This window comes from Malaclemys terrapin, chromosome 4 (assembly GCF_027887155.1).
Source record: "Malaclemys terrapin pileata isolate rMalTer1 chromosome 4, rMalTer1.hap1, whole genome shotgun sequence".
NCBI classification, from domain to species: Eukaryota; Metazoa; Chordata; order Testudines; family Emydidae; genus Malaclemys; species Malaclemys terrapin.
The window spans coordinates 63656071-63674990 of record NC_071508.1 but is presented as its reverse complement, the minus strand read 5'-3'; the positions used below and the strand labels follow the sequence as shown (position 1 = coordinate 63674990).

Sequence of the window (18920 nt, the reverse complement as noted above, 5' to 3'; positions counted from 1 at the left end):
AAAATTTGTGAAGCATCTAAGTGACTTAGGTGCATACGTCTGACTTTCACTGGGACTTTGGCTCCTAAATCACTTCTGAAAATGGGACTTTTAGGCTTGTCTACACAGGAAGAGTCAGGAAAGTTCATCTTAATTAGTAAGAGGTATGAATTTAAAGTGGCTTAGTTGGACAGCTCTAAACTCCTGTGTGAACACTCTTAGGTTATGTCTATACTAGTACTTTTGTCAGTAAAACTTTTGTTGATCAAGCGTGTGAAAAAAAACACACTCCTGACTGACATAAGTTTCACAAACAAAAGCACCAGCGTGGACAGTGCTAGGTTGGCAGGAAACACTCACTGAGATAGCGATTGCCGCTCACTGGGGAGAGCTCTCTCTGATCGGCATACAGCGGCTACATGGGAGACCTTACAGTGGCGCAGCTGTGCCGTTCTAAGGTCTGTAGTGTAGATGTAGCCTTATTGAGAACTGAAGTGGATTTAATTCAGTTTAATTTACTTCCAAAGTGAATTAAGATAAACTAAATTGAATTAAGGTCACTTTAATTCTGAGTAAGAGCATCCACACAGGGATTTAATGCAGTTTAATTAATCAACTTTAAAAGTTCATTCAGATTAACTCCCTTAAGCTACATCTATACTGCGCCGCAGTGTGGGCTACAAGGTTGTGACCTGCAGAGCACAGCAATGTGTTGCACACTAACTGCTCTGTGTGGAGTAAAAGGTAACTAGTGCACATAGTCCTCTTTCAAACACAACTAATATTAACATGAAGTAGGTAGGTACCTTTTAGTTTGTGTCAGCAGCATTCACACAGAACACTTAGCATGCAACACTTTCTGCACTCTGCAATTCACAATCCCACAACCCACACTGCAGAAGAGTGCAGATAAGCCCTTAATGTCCTCATGTAGACAAGCCCTTAGGCTCCTAAGCTATTTAGGTGCTTTACAAATTTTTACCCCATATCTTGTGTGTGGACGCATGTGTTTACTTGTTAACATTTGTGTAATAAGCACATTTGTTAAAGAAAATAATATATTTTTTTAAATCTTTCTTGAATTTAGCTCGGTTTCTTGTTTTTGTTTCTTTGTTCTCCAAAAAGGAGAAGACGAAAAACTGAACCAACCCCACTTCCAGCAGCTGATCAATACCAACCTGACGGCATTTCCTGATAGCCCTGCTTAATGTATCTGATCTCACAATAAACCTGATGGTTCTTTTCTAGATTTTTCTACAGGGGATGAAAACAAATGACTAGTTGCAGGGAAGATGCTATCAGCGGTTACAGTCAATTTAAAAAATATATTCAGGTGCACGATGCTTGTGAGCTACTGTTATCCATCATTTATTGCCTCTTTTTACTGCCCAGGTTTAAATTTATTATTTTAAATAAATCTAAACATTCCAGTACAGTCTCTCGAGATGAACCTGGATACCATGAATCTCCTGAGTTTTGTACGGAAATTCCTTTTAATAATCCAACCCGCTGAGAGGTTTTTTAGCTACTAACATGAGACAACCAAATCATTCCAGCTGTTCCTTATTATTTCAGGCAAGCAAGTTTGTTTGTTTTTTTTTAATCCTTGTTTTTATTTATTTATTTATTTTACTAGCCATCTACAGATGCCTGTGGAGAGGAACACCTCCCCCACAGACATTTTCCATGAAAATGTAGGGACATATAGTAACCGTAACCCTCTACAAAACTCCTCATTTGACATCCACAAGGAGATCTATACAAAGAGAGGACTGTAGCAGGATGGTCTAAAGCAGGGATCTGCAACCTTTGGCCCACCGCCCACCCTGTAAATACCCTGGTGGGACAGGCCAGTTTGTTTACCTGTCGCGTCCGCAGGTTCAGCCAATCACGGCTCCCACTGGCCACGGTTCACCGCTCCAGGCCAATGGGGGCTGCAGGAAGCGGCGTGGGCCGAGGGACGTGCTGGCCTGGGACGGCGAACTGCGGCCAGTGGGAGCCATGATCTGCCGAACCTGTGGCCGCGGCAGGTAAACAAACCGGCCCAGCCTACCAGGGTGCTTACCCTGGCGAGCCACATGCCAAAGGTTGCCGATCCCTGGTCTAAAGGGATAATCATGGCACTGGGGGCCAGGAACTCCTGAGCTCCAATCTTAGCACTTTGTTCTTGTTGCTGCCTCTCTGTGTATGGCCTTGAGCAAGCCATTGCAATTATTTATATTATGGCAGTGCCTAGAGGCACCAACTGAGCTCAGGGCTCCACTGTGCTAAACACTGTACATACATATGATTATAGACTGCCCCTGTCCTGAAGAGCTTAAAACCTAAGGCCTTGATCCTGCTGCAAGTGACTCTCTCAGGGCAGGGTCCTATGCCTGCATGGCACCTCAATAAAGTCACTTCCCATACAGCGTTAACTGCAAGATAGGGGTGTAGACAGACAAAGGGTGGGAGATAGTAAGTATTATAATCTCAATTTTACAATGGTTAATCAAGGCACAGAGAGATTAAGAGGTTTGCCCAAGACCTAGAATTAACCAGGAAATCTTTGGCAGAGTCAAGATAAAACCTAGATCTCTTCTGTTCCAGTCTATTGCCTTAACTACAAGACCATCTTACCCATCCATTTCTGTCTCACCTTCCTCATTATTAAGAGGGGGATAATATCAGTTACCTCACTCCCAGAGCTGTTGTGTTAATTAACGTTCACACAGAACACTGAAGTGGTAAAATGCTAAGTACTGTGACTATTTCTGTGCATCTGAATTCACAGCACCGTTTATTTTAATGAGGTTCTGAAGTAGCTGACTTCTGCTGCAAATGCCCTTTTCCGTCCTGTATGAAGATTTCTTACACATTCAAAGCCCTGCTGGAAAATATACTTCTGCACCTAAATGCCATTTGTAATAGAGTGTTGGGCAGGCAGCATTTGGAATTTCTAACCTACTGTGTCTTCTTCAATTACTCTTAACTGACCCTATTCACTTATCCTTTACATCCTTCGATTCTAGTGTTTTGTTAAATAAAAAAATCAACCCCCTATTGAAAAGTGTGATTTGCACACCTTAAACACTACAGAATAGACAAGTACACTTAATCAGAACTGGCAATTAGTAATGCAAGCTAATATCACTATTCCACCCATTTAAGATATTTATTTCTTATTTATATTCCTTTCCACCAAGGTTTTCGCCCCTTCACCTAAAAGGTAGCCATCACTGTTTTTACAGCTGGCCTCAAGGAAGCACTTGTTTATGAATGGCTCTATTGCTTCCACTATAACTTTATGCATGTCCTCTGAAGTCATTTGGTCAAATGCCAGACTCATTTTAACATCCATAGGCAGAGTTGTCCAGTCATGAAAGCAAGGCCTCTTCCTTCCACTCAGACCCAATGCTACTCCAATGGAGCAGTCCTGGTGACTAGACAGTATTGTATCTCCCACTCCATCACTGTTCAGTGCCTTTTCCTTCTCTTCAGATTCTGGCTATCACCATGGTACTGTATACTTCCAGGTGAACAGCCTTTTCTACAGTAGACAGCACTGCTATTCTAGGAGTTACAGAGTTGTGGTTATTAAGGGATGTGTGGCTGGTAAAAATCCTTTAGTTTTAGGACTAAGAGCATCGCCAAAGCAAATATACTTTATTCCCACCAGCACCGAAAGCTTCACTGGGGACAGAGGAGAGGAGGAATAAGAATGAATCTCCTTCACCACAATTCCAAGAGAAAACTCAGTGGAACTTTCATGTACAAAACTTCATCATTTCCCTGTAGCTCTTCTGCTGTCCCTCAGCTGTAAGCCTTTGAGCTCCAACACCACAGATTCATAGATTCAAGGACTGGAAGGGACCTCGAGAGGTCATCGAGTCCAGTCCCCTGCCCGCATGGCAGGACCAAATACTGTCTAGACCATCCCTGATAGACATTTATCTAACCTACTCTTAAATATCTCCAGAGATGGAGATTCCACAACCTCCCTAGGCAATTTATTCCAGTGTTTAACCACCCTGACAATTAGGAACTTTTTCCCAATGTGCAACCTAAACCTCCCTTGCTGCAGTTTAAACCCATTGCTTCTTGTTCTATCCTTAGAGGCTAAGATGAACAAGTTTTCTCCCTTCTCCTTATGACACCCTTTTAAATACCTGAAAACTGCTATCATGTCCCCTCTCAGTCTTCTCTTTTCCAAACGAAACAAATCCAATTCTTTCAGCCTTCCTTCATAGGTCATGTTCTCAAGACCTTTAATCATTCTTGTTGCTCTTCTCTGGACCCTTTCCAATTTCTCCACATCTTTTTTAAAATGCGGTGCCCAGAACTGGACACAATACTCCAGCTGAGGCCTAACCAGAGCAGAGTTGAGCGGAAGAATGACTTCTCGTGTCTTGCTCACAACACACCTGTTAATACATCCCAGAATCATGTTTGCTTTTTTTGCAACAGCATCACACTGTTGACTCATATTTAGCTTGTAGTCCACTATAACCCCTAGATCCCTTTCTGCCGTACTCCTTCCTAGACAGTCTCTTCCCATTCTGTATGTGTGAAACTGATTTTTTCTTCCTAAGTGGAGCACTTTGCATTTGTCTTTGTTAAACTTCATCCTGTTTAACTCAGACCATTTCTCCAATTTGTCCAGATCATTTTGAATTATGACCCTGTCCTCCAAAGCAGTTGCAATCCCTCCCAGTTTGGTATCATCTGCAAACTTAATAAGCGTACTTTCTATGCCAATATCTAAGTCGTTGATGAAGATATTGAACAGAGCAGGTCCCAAAACAGACCCCTGCGGTACCCCACTCGTTATGCCTTTCCAGCAGGATTGGGAACCATTAATAACAACTCTCTGAGTATGGTTATCCAGACAGTTATGCACCCACCTTGTAGTAGTAGCCCCATCTAAATTATATTTGCCTAGTTTATCGATAAGAATATCATGCGAGACCGTATCAAATGCCTTACTAAAGTCTAGGTATACCACATCCACAGCTTTACCCTTATCCACAAGGCTCGTTATCCTATCAAAGAAAGCTATCAGATTGGTTTGACATGATTTGTTCTTCACAAATCCATGCTGGCTGTTCCCTATCACCTTACCACCTTCCAAGTGTTTGCAGATGATTTCCTTAATTACTTGCTCCATTATCTTCCCTGGCACAGAAGTTAAACTAACTGGTCTGTAGTTTCCTGGGTTGTTTTTATTTCCCTTTTTATAGATGGGCACTATATTTGCCCTTTTCCAGTCTTCTGGAATCTCTCCTGTCTCCCATGTGGTATTCAAGTATAGTGAGGTTTACTGAGAGGCAGCAAACTCCAGGAACATGATGTAATACATAGGGAGGGAGCAGACAGTTCAGATAAATAACCAAGCTGACCCTGTACAGAGGTATGACAAAATGTGGACAACTTTGGTGGCTATTTTTTCTATTAGAATTTCCATTTTTGCATGCTTGGTTATGAACAGCATCAGAAGAGAAAATGCCAAGATGCCAGGAGAAAGGCTGCTCTAGTCCTATTTCCATCCCAGTTTGGAAAATTCAAGAAACTCAGCTGCGTTAGAAAAATGTAACCAAACATTTCTGGAGACTTATCCAAAACAAGTGAGGGTTCACTTGTCACTAGTAATATGCAATTCATGGGGCACAGAGGGTTTCCAAGTCCAAATGTTTGTATTAAGATGGATCAAAGTGAGCCCTGGGAAAAGCAGGAACATCTCCCATCTGACTATTTTTGAGTCCCCCTGTTGTCTTATGTATCTCTCTGTTCTTTGTAGTCTCTCTCCATGCCCTTTCCCAGTCTGATGTTCTCTTGTCATCATTTTGTGTTGTCTTTGCATCGCCTCACCTCTTTCCTTACATTACTATCCCCTGCTGTGCTGCTTTGTTCCTGCTCTACTTCATGTGCCATCAGTAGTGAGGTTTTAATAACCTTTGCCTCACAGCTAGCATGCAGAGTGGGAACAGAAAGCTCAGCACAGCTGAGGACAGCATGATAAGAAGGTGGAGTAAAGCATTTGAAAAAAGAACAGGAGTACTTGTGGCACCTTAGAGACTAACAAATTTATTTCAGCATAAGCTTTCGTGGGCTAAAGCCCACTTCTTCAGATGCATAGAGTGGAACACACAGACAGAAGATATTTATACATACAGAGAACATGAAAAGGTGGAAGTACACATACCAATTGTAAGAGGCCAATCAATTAAATAAAGCATTTGAGTGAACTGAGTTTCTAAAAATGGAGCCTCCTGACTGAGCAACATGGGAAACTTCAAGTTCTTAATTGTTTTGGACACGGGGAACATGAGTCCCAAGGTTCCTCACAAACCTAAGAAGCCCACAGGGCAGTTCAGTAGTCACTGTGGACCAAATTCTGCTCAAACACACTAATTTAATTTCTTCACCTTCAATAGTATTATTTCAGATTTATACAACTGAGAGCAGAAGCTGTCTGTGGGCCTCCAGACCAGCCCATCTAGAAGTCTTTCAGAACAGCTATAATTATTTACACTGTCGTTCTCAGATATTAAAAAGCAAATTTCCTCTTTCAAAAAAGTAAACTGTGGCATCTTGTTTATCACTACAATGAGCACTATGGATAAATGATCAAACTGCTGGTATTACTATACCTTCCCTAGAAACACTGCTGGAAATCAGGTTTTACTTTTCTAGATCTCCCAGTAAAGAATTTCAAATAAATATTCTACATCAGGGGTCACCAACCTTTCAGAAGTGGTGTGCCAAGTCTTCATTTATTCACTCTAATTTAAGGTTTTGCATGCCAGTAATACATTTCAACATTTTTAGAAGGTCTCTTTCTATAAGTCTACAATATATAACTAAACTATTGTTGTATGTAAAGTAAATAAGGTTTTTAAAATGTTTTAAAAGCTTCATTTAAAATTAAATTAAAATGCAGAGTCCCCCGGACCGGTGGCCCTGACCCGGACAGTGTGAGTGCCACTGAAAATCAGCTCTTGTGTCACCTTTGGCATGTGTGCCATAGGTTGCCTACCCCTTTTCTACATCAATCTTCTATACACTCTCAACACAACCCCAGAATTAATTACATGGGTTTTCTTTTTTGAACCTGATATAAAAACGCAATGCAAAATTTGTCAGCATTCAAATCCTGGCTTCTGGCCCACTGGAACAAGAGGGTTAATTAACAAGTCACATAGACTGGTAATATCCAGTAGGAAGCATGGCTCAAAAAGCTGCCCATTTTTCTGGCAATAAAGAAAATAAAGACAGTAATTCTTGGAACATTAATTAACCCCCAGTATTGGTAATTACCATAAGATGAGAGTCTGCCAGCCTTGCATTAACATAAGTTGTTGCAAGTTGCTTTTGAATGGTACAGTAATGCCCAAGATACTGTGAATAAATGCTAACATTAGAGTTTTAGGACTCAAGCCCTATATCCAACAAATGCTTTTAACAGATCTTCACTCTCACTGGTTGCTTGACCAGAAGAAATTCATTTCATACAAACAAAAAAGCCAAGGAGGCATTCCACTGAGCAAGCACTTTCTTTACTCATCTTACAAATAATCTCCTGTATTCACCAACAATTTCCTAAATGAGTAGAACTGTGAGGAGAATTAAAAAAAACCCTAAGAGCCCTTGTACTCTTTGCCACCTAAGCTGGAAATACCAGAGTGGTGATTTAAAAAAAAAAAAGGCAAAAAAGAGCTCTGTAATAGACAGGACACTGATGACCAATTTTAAATTGAATTACACAGCCTGCTAATTTTTATGATGAGATAAAATTTCTTTGGACACTACACACTAAAATCTACACAGTGCTTTCTCCCCCACAGCCCCAACGCTCTGTTCCAAGCAACTCCTCCTCCTCTGAAACAATTGTTTTTACTAAGCAGGAACGTAATGCTCTACTAACCAAAAGACTTTTTAAAAAAATTAAGTACTGTTAATATGGTGCAGTGAAAGATTCAGTAGAGAGGTTTACATCTATGTAGTTTGTAGTTTGTTTATTTTTGAGGCAACGCTTAATTTGGAAGCTATATATAAATCAATGGTATACAAAGAGAACATGCTTTAGGACTGCTTTTCAGTGAAATCATTTCCAGACTGAGTTTTGTAGCAGTGTAGCAGAAAAATCTGACAGCAGTGTTTGTGGAACTCATCTTTCTGTTTGAGTGGCTTGGGTTTTTCTCATGGCTGTTTCCTGCAATGCTCTTACTTTGTTATATTTTAAAAGGGATTTTTTTGCGGGGTGAGGAGGTGACTTGTGATTATTTAGTGCATTTGTTTTGGTTGTGGTTTGAGTAACTATCCCAGCTTTAAGTAAGGGCAGCCCTAACAAGCAGATCCAAGAAATCACATAGGAATTACTGAGATGAAAAGTCACAACCAAAAATTGTAGAATATTTTCCAGTGCTCCCCTGCTCCTTTCTTTCAATGAAAATTACCAAATTAACTTATTGAAGTGGTTTCTTTATATTAAGTCTCTCTGGAGATGTTGTCCTTTCTGAAAATAAGATTAACCTCAGCCAAGTATTCTGTTTTCAGATGTCATCCTAAAATTTACATTGATTTGTTTTAAGATGGATTTCCATACTAATGCTTGGTAGTACACCTCTACTCCGATATAATGCGACCCGATATAACACGAATTCTGATATAACGTGGTAAAGCAGTGCTCCGGGGGTGGGGCGGGGCTGCACACTCCGGCAGATCAAAGCAAGTTGGATATAACGTGGTATCACCTATAACGTGGTAAGATTTTTTGGCTCCCGGGGACAGCGTTCTATCGGGGTAGAGGTGTATCTGAGTTGTACAGGTTGCATTACAGTATATTTCCAATGCGTTACTCTGATTGCAGAGGTGACAGACAAAAAGGACCAAGGTTCCTTCAACAGACAATAAAAAATACATGCAGTTCCTTGAGACTTTTTTTTAAGTTTCCGGAGGGGGGTGGGAGGGAGATCAGATACATATAAAAGTTTAACACACTTACATTTATCCACATGGAGAATTTCCACTGAAGTCAATGGAATTTTTGCATGCAAATCAATGGCAGGAAAATGGTCCCTTCTACTATATTTACAAAGTTATACTTTCAGGGTACTGTTTTCTACATAGCATATAGCAAGAATTTCAGCTGACACACAAAGTAGTAAAATAAAATATCAGGAAAGAACTGGAATGAATATGGCACGGAGAAAGAATTTTACATTTGTGCTTTGAATTTCTTTATAAATTGCTAGATGAAGGGGGAAATATAGTTCCTTATTTTATGATACCAAGTGCTTATTGGTATATTTACCCATACTTTATAAACATATCAAGATGTGACATTCACACTTGTTTTTATTCTCCTGAGAAAGGAAGACAGACTTTTATTCCAGAGAAGTTGTATAAATAAAACTGAACATAGATTAAATTGGGGATTTTAAAAAATTTATGCCACAGTTTAAAATGATGTTAAACACATTACAAGTTAGGACACAATTAAAGATGAGATTGGACTCTCAAACAAAGATACACAGATTTTTACAAGAAGCAAAACAGGATAATCCTTTTAAAAGAAGTTTAATAAATACCCAAGAGATTTTTAAAAAGGATGAATTTCATGCTTCTGAAACTGAGCAGCTAACAGCAGGTGCTGGTAGGCAGACACTGTACAAGTTTGCCTATACAGCTTTGTCAATGCACCTCAAGACCTCTACTTACCATCTCACTTCTGAACTATGCTGCAGCAATCAGCTAATTTGGCTGGATCCTGAAATCCTCGCTTAAGCAAAGAGATCACAGAAAGCCTTTTCCAGCTCCCATTGGCCCCAAGAAAGCAGAACTTGTCCCAATGCATAATGGAAGAGTCCTACACTATTAGAAGTCAGTCACTGAAGACGTAGCTTTTTCTAAAATGAGACTAACAAACTTTTCTGGAGCTTTCTTCTCTCCTCCCAGAGCAGCAGTGCAGAACTCAAACACTCTTAAGAGGATTTAAATCAGAACAACATTTTCTTTCAATTGCAACTACTGAATGCATTCAAAATTTGTTAGAAGAGCTAAGTGCAGCAATATGGTATTTTATAGTTAGTCACTTAATTATTCATTCTGGATGTAAGGAACAGAGCATGTTTAAAACAAGTTCCAGATGGTAAGAGCAGAAAGTAGAAATAAATCAAAATTTATAAAAATAAAAAATTTGTTTTCTGTTGCCATAATTTAATCTATAATATTTTGAAACTGCCTTTAGATTTTAAATTATCTCAGAGCATTTTGCATTAATAGTCTTCTGAATTTTTGGCAATTTGGAGTTTATTGGGTTGTTTTTCATAAATAATCAAATGTGTTTATATTAGTTACATATCAAACACTGACCGAATTCTTATTACAAAAGATAATATTTAAAAAGGAATACAATGAAATGAAGTCCTGAAAGGTCAAATGTTTGATCACAGTGAATTTATTATCTTAAATGTACCTAAATATGTGAGAGGCGCTGCATGCCTTTCTCAGAAAAAAATTCCCATTTACTATTCCTACGTAAGTAGAGGATTGGGCTCAGAGATGATCCAAGTGTGCAACTATAATGAGAAAATAATGAAGGAGGAACCTAACCAAAAAGGTATACAGAGATGGTTGGGAAGAAGAGCAAAGGAACCAGCTCTCCCTGCCCTTTTCTCTCCCCCCTCTCCTAAAAGTAAAGTGACCAGAAGAACTATTCAGGAATGTAACCCTGAATGTTGGATTTTTTTAACAGTGATAAGAAAATGTTCCCAATCTCATTATATTGTTTTATTCCATTTGTCTGCTTCAGAATAAGTTTGGTTTTTACGAAGCAAACACTATAATGGCAGACATCCAATCTACAACTGTGGGATACACTTTTAGATATCGACAAGGGCTCATGTGGACAAGCTAAGGGTGGATTAGAACAAATCATCTGTTCATACTTCTGACAGCAACACCACGTTATCATAGCTCTTCCAGCTTTATCATCTACTCTACATTACAGTCAACAGTTTCATTTGAAGCTGCCACTTTCATTAACTTAATCAAATGTCACATACCAACATAACCCACAGTAACTTTTTTGCTTAGCATAAAACAAGCCTTAACAGAACTACCACCAATACACAAATAAGCACAATGTAACCAGCCAATCACAAATTTAAATATACATGTCCTCTGCTTTTATTTCTTTCACTAACATATTGGACAAACTAAATATACTGCATATAAAGGCAAAATTCTTCTTTCCTTTACACCGGTGCATTTCTACTGAAGTCAACAAAGATGACACTGGTGTAACTAGAAGAATTTTACCCTAATCCAAAAATCAGACTTGCCTCACTATGTCACATTATTCACATGTTTCCTCAGCTTACCTATATCATGCAGCAGCAATAGAAAGAGAAAACCCTAAAGGTACGTCTACACTGTACACCCCTTACATCAATGTGTAGAGTACATTCGCTGCACGCCCCACAGCATGGGTATAAACAGAAGCATAGATGGTGAGGCACTTCTTAGGTGAGTAAAGACACACCTGATCTCTGTGGGTATGTACCCTACACAGCCCTCTACACAACCAAGCAGTGCCTCCCCCATCTACACTGCTAAAAACAATTATGTACGGTCCTGCTGTCTCCCTGTTGCCAAAGTCCTTTCCTGCTGCCTCCCTCCTGCCAGATCCTTTCACTGATGCATGCAACTACATGTCTCAGTGTGGATGCAGTTGCTTTTCATTGCAGCATGTAGATACACATACCCTACATGCTGCCACCAGCAGTGTGCAGTGTAGATGTACCCTAAGAGGAACACTATTGGCAATGAACATATAAGATGAAAGGAGAGCATAAAATAATCATTTTGCCCCTCCCAAACATTTCAGAAACAGGTTTCAGAGTAGCAGCCGTGTTAGTCTCTAAGGTGCCACAAGTACTCCTGTTCTTATTTCAGAAACAGTGAGTCAAATTTTCAATTTTCAGTTATAGTGATGTATATTTGTGGTAACTCCATCAACTTCACAGGAGTTATTCCAGATTGAAATCACAGTTGCCACAGACCATAATTCAGCCCGACTCATCGAACCTGCACACCCCATGGGGGAGTTTTGCCTAAGTAAGAACAGAACAAGCATTTCAGGAAATAAGTAGCAGTAGCAATTATTTGTAAAAAAAAGTGGTTGAAGAACTTCAGCTGGTGTAGAAACAGATCCTGCAAACAGTACCTCAGTCATGGTACTATTGAAATTGATGCAGACTATTCATTTGAGCAAGGGTTTAAGGGTTTGCAAAATCAGGCCCTGTCTGACAGGATAAATATACCTTCAGTCATTACAGATATATATTATGTAAATTCAGCCTTGCTTTCTCTTTATTTTTGCATTCATGACTTATTCAGTCACTTCCCAGCACATGGGAAAGGACATACTGAATATCGTCAACTATGCTATAATTACATATTCTTCTGTTTAATTTTCCATATATGACTCAATGTGAAGGGAAGGGGAAAATGCTCACTGTAATAGAATAATAGACTAAGTATATTTGGAAAGAAGTATATTAGCCAAAGCCTAATATCTTAATTCTTCTCCAGCATATAATGCTGTGTTTACTGCAAGGTCAGTTAAATTACTATAAGGGATTTTTAATGAAAACAATTATAAATTTAAAATAACTGTGTTTAAAGCATTTAACAGCCACTAAGGTCAAGTGATTACAGCAGTTACAAGACCCGTGGGACATGTTCACACCAAAACAAAGTGAATAAATTACCTCAGCTGGCATGTGTAATCACTAAGTGACCACAGAGGCTATTCAGTGCACAAGCCCAGAAGAGTTTCATGCAAAACCAATAATGAAAATTTATCAGTCAAGGGAAAAAAGCATAAGAATTAGCAAAAGCTATGCTATAGACTACATAACTATAGGGAGCAGAAGACATGATGTGGAAGGCAGAGTTTGATGAATGGTGGACCAAGGCTGAAAAACACAACAGGCACAGGAAGAAGAGCTGACATTAATGAAACAAGTTTGGAGAGAGAATATCTTCTATTGCAGTGTTTCTCAACCTTTTTGATACCAGGGACTGGCTTGCTGCTTTCCTAAACTGTGCAGTGAGATCTCAGGGACCGGCACTGGTCCATGGACCAGTCGTTGAGAAATACTGTTATATTGGACCAATTTCTGTTGGTGAGTGAACCTGAAGAAAAGCTCTGTGTAGGCTTGAAAGCTTCTCTCTCTCTCACCAACAGAAACAGGTAAAAAAAAAGATATTACCGTACCCAACTTGTCTCTCTAATATCCTGGGACCAACACAGCTACAACACTGTGACAGCATACCCCATAAGGCTTTATGGGGGGGGGGGGGGCGAGTGCTTATAAATGTATGTATGACATAACTGGAATATGTTTTGTGCTGCCTGTGCCATGTAATATATCTCCATAAAGGTTATGGTCTACTATAGCTATTCATCCTATTTGTACAGATATATCATTTTCTACTTGAGGTTAAGAATATGGGCTGTATGCTTACTTGGTTTCTAAGTAAGCTTTGTGAGGCATTTGGTCAGCTTCTTTAGGAAGGAATTCACCAGGTTAAGTACCTGATCAGGAAACACTTGGGGAACAAGAAGAACAGGAGTACTTGTGGCACCTTAGAGACTAACAAATTTATTAGAGCATAAGCTTTCGTGGACTACAGCCCACTTCTTCGGATGCATATAGCTATATGCATCCGAAGAAGTGGGCTGTAGTCCACGAAAGCTTATGCTCTAATAAATTTGTTAGTCTCTAAGGTGCCACAAGTACTCCTGTTCTTCTTTTTGCGGATACAGACTAACACGGCTGTTACTCTGAAACTTGGGGAACAATGCATCTTGGAATGCTCCAATCCACATAAGAAGTCTTCCTGGAGACATGTAAGATACCATGTGAACAATGGCTTCGGCCTGTAAAGACTGAGTCATGCAGGGACATGTGACTTGCCCAGGTGACTCCAAAACTCCATCTTGGAGCTAGACTTTGCATAGGAGGGAGGAGGGGGGTCACCACCCACAAGAGAGAGTCTATTTAAACCCATGGGAGACCCCTCCATTTTGTCTTCAGCTGGCTAAGGAAGGAGCCTCTCCACCCCCCCTCCCCCAGGATACTTGAAGGGAACTGGAACAAATGACAGTAACTACAGGAGGTGTGAGTGATTGCTGTACCCAGGCTAAAAGGAGATTAGCCTGTAAAAGGGAGCATTCTGGAACTGGTGAGGAACTTATCTGTATTTAGTTTGATTAGACATAGATTTGCGCATTTTATTTTATTTTATTTTGCTTGGTGACTTACTTTGTTCTGTCTGTTACTACTTGGAATCACTTAAATCCTACTGTCTGTATTTAATAAAATCACTTTTTATTTAATAATTTACTCAGAGTATGTATTAATACCTGGGGGAGCAAACAACTGTGCATCTCTCTCTATCAGTGTTATAGAGGGCGAACAATTTATGAGTTTGCCCTGCATAAGCTTTATGTAGGGTAAAACAGATTTATCTGGGTTTAGACCCCATTGGGAGTTGGGCATCTGAGTGCTAAAGACAAGCACACTTCTGTGAGCTGTTTTCAGGTAAACTTGCAGCTTTGGGGCAAGTGATTCAGACCCTGGATCTGTGTTGGAGCAGACAGGAGTGTCTGGCTCAGCAAGACAGGGTGCTGGAGTCCTGAGCTGGCAGGGAAAACAGGAGCAGAGGTAGTCTTTGCACATCAGGTGGCAGCTCCCAAGGGGGTTTCTGTGATCCAACCCATCACAAACACCACTGCATATATTAATGACGCAGATAGGTAGGACCCAAACCTAAATACCTTATACAGCCAAAACAACCACTGAGTCCAGCAGGCATTTCAGGTGCACAAAAATTAAGAGAGTCATAAGGCAAAACGAAGGACTCAGTCCTGCATACAAAACTCTTAATCAAGTAAAAATGGGGTAGAATATTAATCTCTTGACTTAGGCCTAGGTTTTTCTGCCAAAAGGGTGTGTTTTTATAATGGGACAACCAATGTACATTAGCAATCCCTCTAAAATCCTAGTGGAGCAAGGCCCTGTAGTTTTACCACAAGATAAATTAGACCAGGTCAACCACAGGTGGGAGTATACTGTTGACCTGACCTAGCTACCTTGCAGTGAAAACTACAGGTGGCTGGTTTCACACCAGGATTTTACAGCAGAATCACTAACCTGCGTTAGCAATCCTGCTGTACAAAACCCTTTTCTGCGATACACCCATAGGCTTTGATGGGAATTCTGTGTGCAGAAAGGTTTTGGGAACAGGGCCTAACAGACAAGATGGGATGAACAGCTAAGACAGAATGAGAGACAAAAGGAATACCATTGTGCAGAAGTGAGAATAAATCTTAAGAATAGGAAACAGAAGATGATTTGCTCACCTCTAACATATGTAGATATTTCTATGCCCCCATTACTACACTATCTGAGCATCTCACTATTTTTATTATATTTCTCCTTACAACACTTTTATGAGATAGGGCAGTGATATTATCCCCATTTTACAGATGGCGAACTGAGGCTCAGACTGACTAAGGGAGTTAGATGCCTAACTCCCGTTGAAGCCATTAGTAGTTAAGTGCTTAAATGCCTTTAAAATTCTGGCCCCAAGTGACTTGCTTAAAGTCACACTGCTCTAATTCCAGGAGAGGAGAAGCAACAGATCCACACTGGCAGGGCATGTAATGGAGGAGTGCCACCTATATGGAATACCCACCACCACCACCTCACCCTATACAAGCACCTTTGCGGATGCTCGCTATAGAGATGGAGAGCAGCAGGCGGGGCAGTGCTCAGGGCATGGCCTTTCTCCATGGTTTCATGGTGATGATATTTTTCACAGTAGCCACAGAGGGGAGAGGTGGCTACACACTAGGCAGGAGAGATGTGTTGCCCAGTCACTCTTCCCCCACCTTCTTCCATAGGGCCATTCAGTTCCTCTATGCACTGCGTAAATAAAGGGGAGTGTACAGGCACGTCCCAAGGAGAGTAGGGAAATTTCATCACTGTGAGGTATGACAGAAAGCAAGACAACAGATCACCTAAAAGAAAGCTAAGAATAACTGCAACCATTATATGGTGGGGAAAAAATCATTTGCAGCCTCATTCTAATATGCAAGCAGAGTGGCAGGTATTGTTTTGTGTATGAAGTTACAGGTGGACTCTATGGACTACCAAAACCAGAAAGAAATACACTAGAGATCTCCTTTAAACATGCGAGGGAAATATAGATGTGCAAGGGCAAATCATATGCCTAAGATTTCTCATATGCTCTCACTGCTCAAGACTACAGAATCTGCCCTATTAGACATATACGCCACACCAACCTCTACCAGCCCTCTGTGTGTGTGTGTGTGTGTGTGTGTGTGTGTGTCTGTGTGTGTATACACATATACACACATATACAAACACACACACACACACATATATATATACACACACACTAAAAAATCCCTTAAATATATATTGGAGGCTGGAACGTATCTATTCAGTGAATGATAACATATGTAATTAATGTTAACCACAGAGCAATATGAATAAAGGTACTAAGCTATACACATGTAACTCCTGCACACATATACTAAGCATGTACACGAGGGGCTTATGTGATGAAATCGAATTATAATAATTGATTGTCAAAAAAAGGGGTATCAATATGGAACAATGAAAAAATTTACTTGTGCTGGCTTCCGGCAGCGCAGATTGGCATCTTCAAATAAAGTGCTGTATCTCAGCACTAATCTTATCAAGATACCACTATGGTATTTTGGAGTAATGACTCAATATTTAGACACTGCACTGAGCTCCATCCATGGTGGATACTTGGGTCTATGGGCTCAGGACAGCAAATCCTTCCAAGAGCAGCCTGCCACACAAGGGGTCTGAAGACTGAACCGTCTTTAACAATAGTGCTTCCTACTTCCCTAGTGGGACTGGCTCGTTTTGGGGGGGGGGGAGCATATTCAATCTCTTTTGAAACCATGTATCCCCTGCATACGTCTGTGCATATGGACTCCAGTTTTGACAGGCCTTTGTGGAGGCTGCACAAAAAGTGATGGCTCCTTGTATGCTCCTCCTCCTATACTCCCACATAAGCTCCTGTCACAATCTGACCCTGTACTAACACTGTTGCAGAAAGGGATGTGTTTTGAACCATTTGAATACACTAGGACTTTCTAATCATAAGGGTAGTGAGGCATAATTACAGCAGGGTGGCTGTGAGGAATACTAGAAGCCATTGTAACCAGTATACAACAGCCAGAGGAGGGGCAAATATTCTTAAAATGAGACAAGGAACTATGAGACATTGAAAGCAAGTGGGGGAAAGGGAGTAAGAAAGTATAAATGCACAAGACAGGGAGAGGAAAAGCAAGGAGGAGGGTGAGAAAGGCAAAGGATGTGGAAGGAAAGCTCTTTTGTTTCTTTTTATGAACCAAAATAAAAGTCCTCTCTCATCTCCCTAAGAGCCAAGAGAATCCAATGGGATTTAATGATGCTATTAACGGCCTTTAGAGACGCGGTCATCACACAGCAGCAGCTGAAAGAGAGTGCAATGACTGGGGCACAGTGCAATGACTCAGCCATGGTTTTAAAAGCTTTTATATAATGCTGCAGATTTATTTTGGAAAGGAAGAGATTTTGGAAGACCTGCTTGCTCTGTTGGGCCATCCTAGCGTCTTTAATACCCCTAGTGCAAACAGTGACATGGCAACACATAACTGGCCGCATGATGTCGTATGTAACAATGATGCCTGGCACATGGGAAAATCCATTCTCCTGAGTATAACCTACTCGCTGCAACCTGCCCCATTCTTAGGGAGCTGCTGTCATTCTCTTAATGACCCACCAGTATCAACTGATCACTAGGACACACCTGGCAAATTCACCAGTGCAATAGGTGCTTCCATCTGGGAAATTCCAGAGCATAGCAGGAGTCGGCAGTCAGAGTTAAAATGGCAGCCTTCCTTTATCTGAAAGGTGCACTCAATTCAGTAATCACAACCACATACTGTGTAGTACAACCCTTTGAAACTGCCCCTACCAGTGGTGGCAAAAGGGTTTTTTTGGCTGCAGACCCAGAGTTACAGAAATGCCAGCTGCCAGTGGGACGTACTGTGTGCACACATCCAGTCCCACCCTTACAGTGTACACTGCTGCATAGCTCCTCTACCCTTGCCTTGGAATGACAGAGGTCCCACTCCCAAGATAATGCAGTGATAAAGCAAAATATCTCAATTAATCTTTAATTAACACGATCATATTAGACAGAGCACATCACATAGGAACAACTGAAGCAGGGGTTGTGGAGGTGGGGTCTCCAAGTGCTTTAATTCAATTAGAAAGCAGTGAGTGACACTTGGACAGAAAAGGTTAATTGGGGTCACCAAAATGCAATAATTCCTTACCTAACCAGTCATTAAACTTCTTAACCTCGGAGGGCAGTCCCAGCTCGGTGAAATCGCCTGTGTGGAGAAGGATGTCCCCATAAGGCATCTGGATGCCATCTGTTCTGGAGTGTGTGTCTGAGACGCAGACAAATCGCGTGTGGCCCGTTGGTTTTGGAGTGTCATATGGGATAGGGTCGACCCTAAAGCAGACACATAACAGAGCCCATAACAGTTACATGGGTTACAACCCTCACATGCATTACTTTAAATATGAACATAAATCTATAGACACAAAGTGCTTAGGGAGAAAACTGTGGAAGATCAGAAATGTCCTGTTGTCTAGGACTCCATAATGCAGCAGCATGAACAACCCAAAAGGTAAACACTTTCCTGACAGGAAAACAAGACCGTCAAAAATTATACATGATATGGCCTGCCCAGCACCAAGTCCTGATATTAACAGCAATGAAGAAATCAGAGAACATGGATTCGGGAGATGTATAATCCAGTCACACCTTTT

The 18920-nt window shown here is 40.7% G+C and overlaps 1 protein-coding gene across 1 annotated transcript in view; it reads right to left on the bottom strand.

Moving 5' to 3' along the window:
* MPPED2 (metallophosphoesterase domain containing 2) overlaps positions 1 to 18920 on the bottom strand; it is a 135718-nt gene that overhangs the window by 66670 nt on the left and 50128 nt on the right. Inside the window, exon 3 of the mRNA XM_054028236.1 lies at positions 18419 to 18600. Within this exon, the coding sequence (XP_053884211.1) occupies positions 18419 to 18600 (182 nt within the window). The remainder of the gene's footprint in view (positions 1 to 18418; positions 18601 to 18920) is intronic.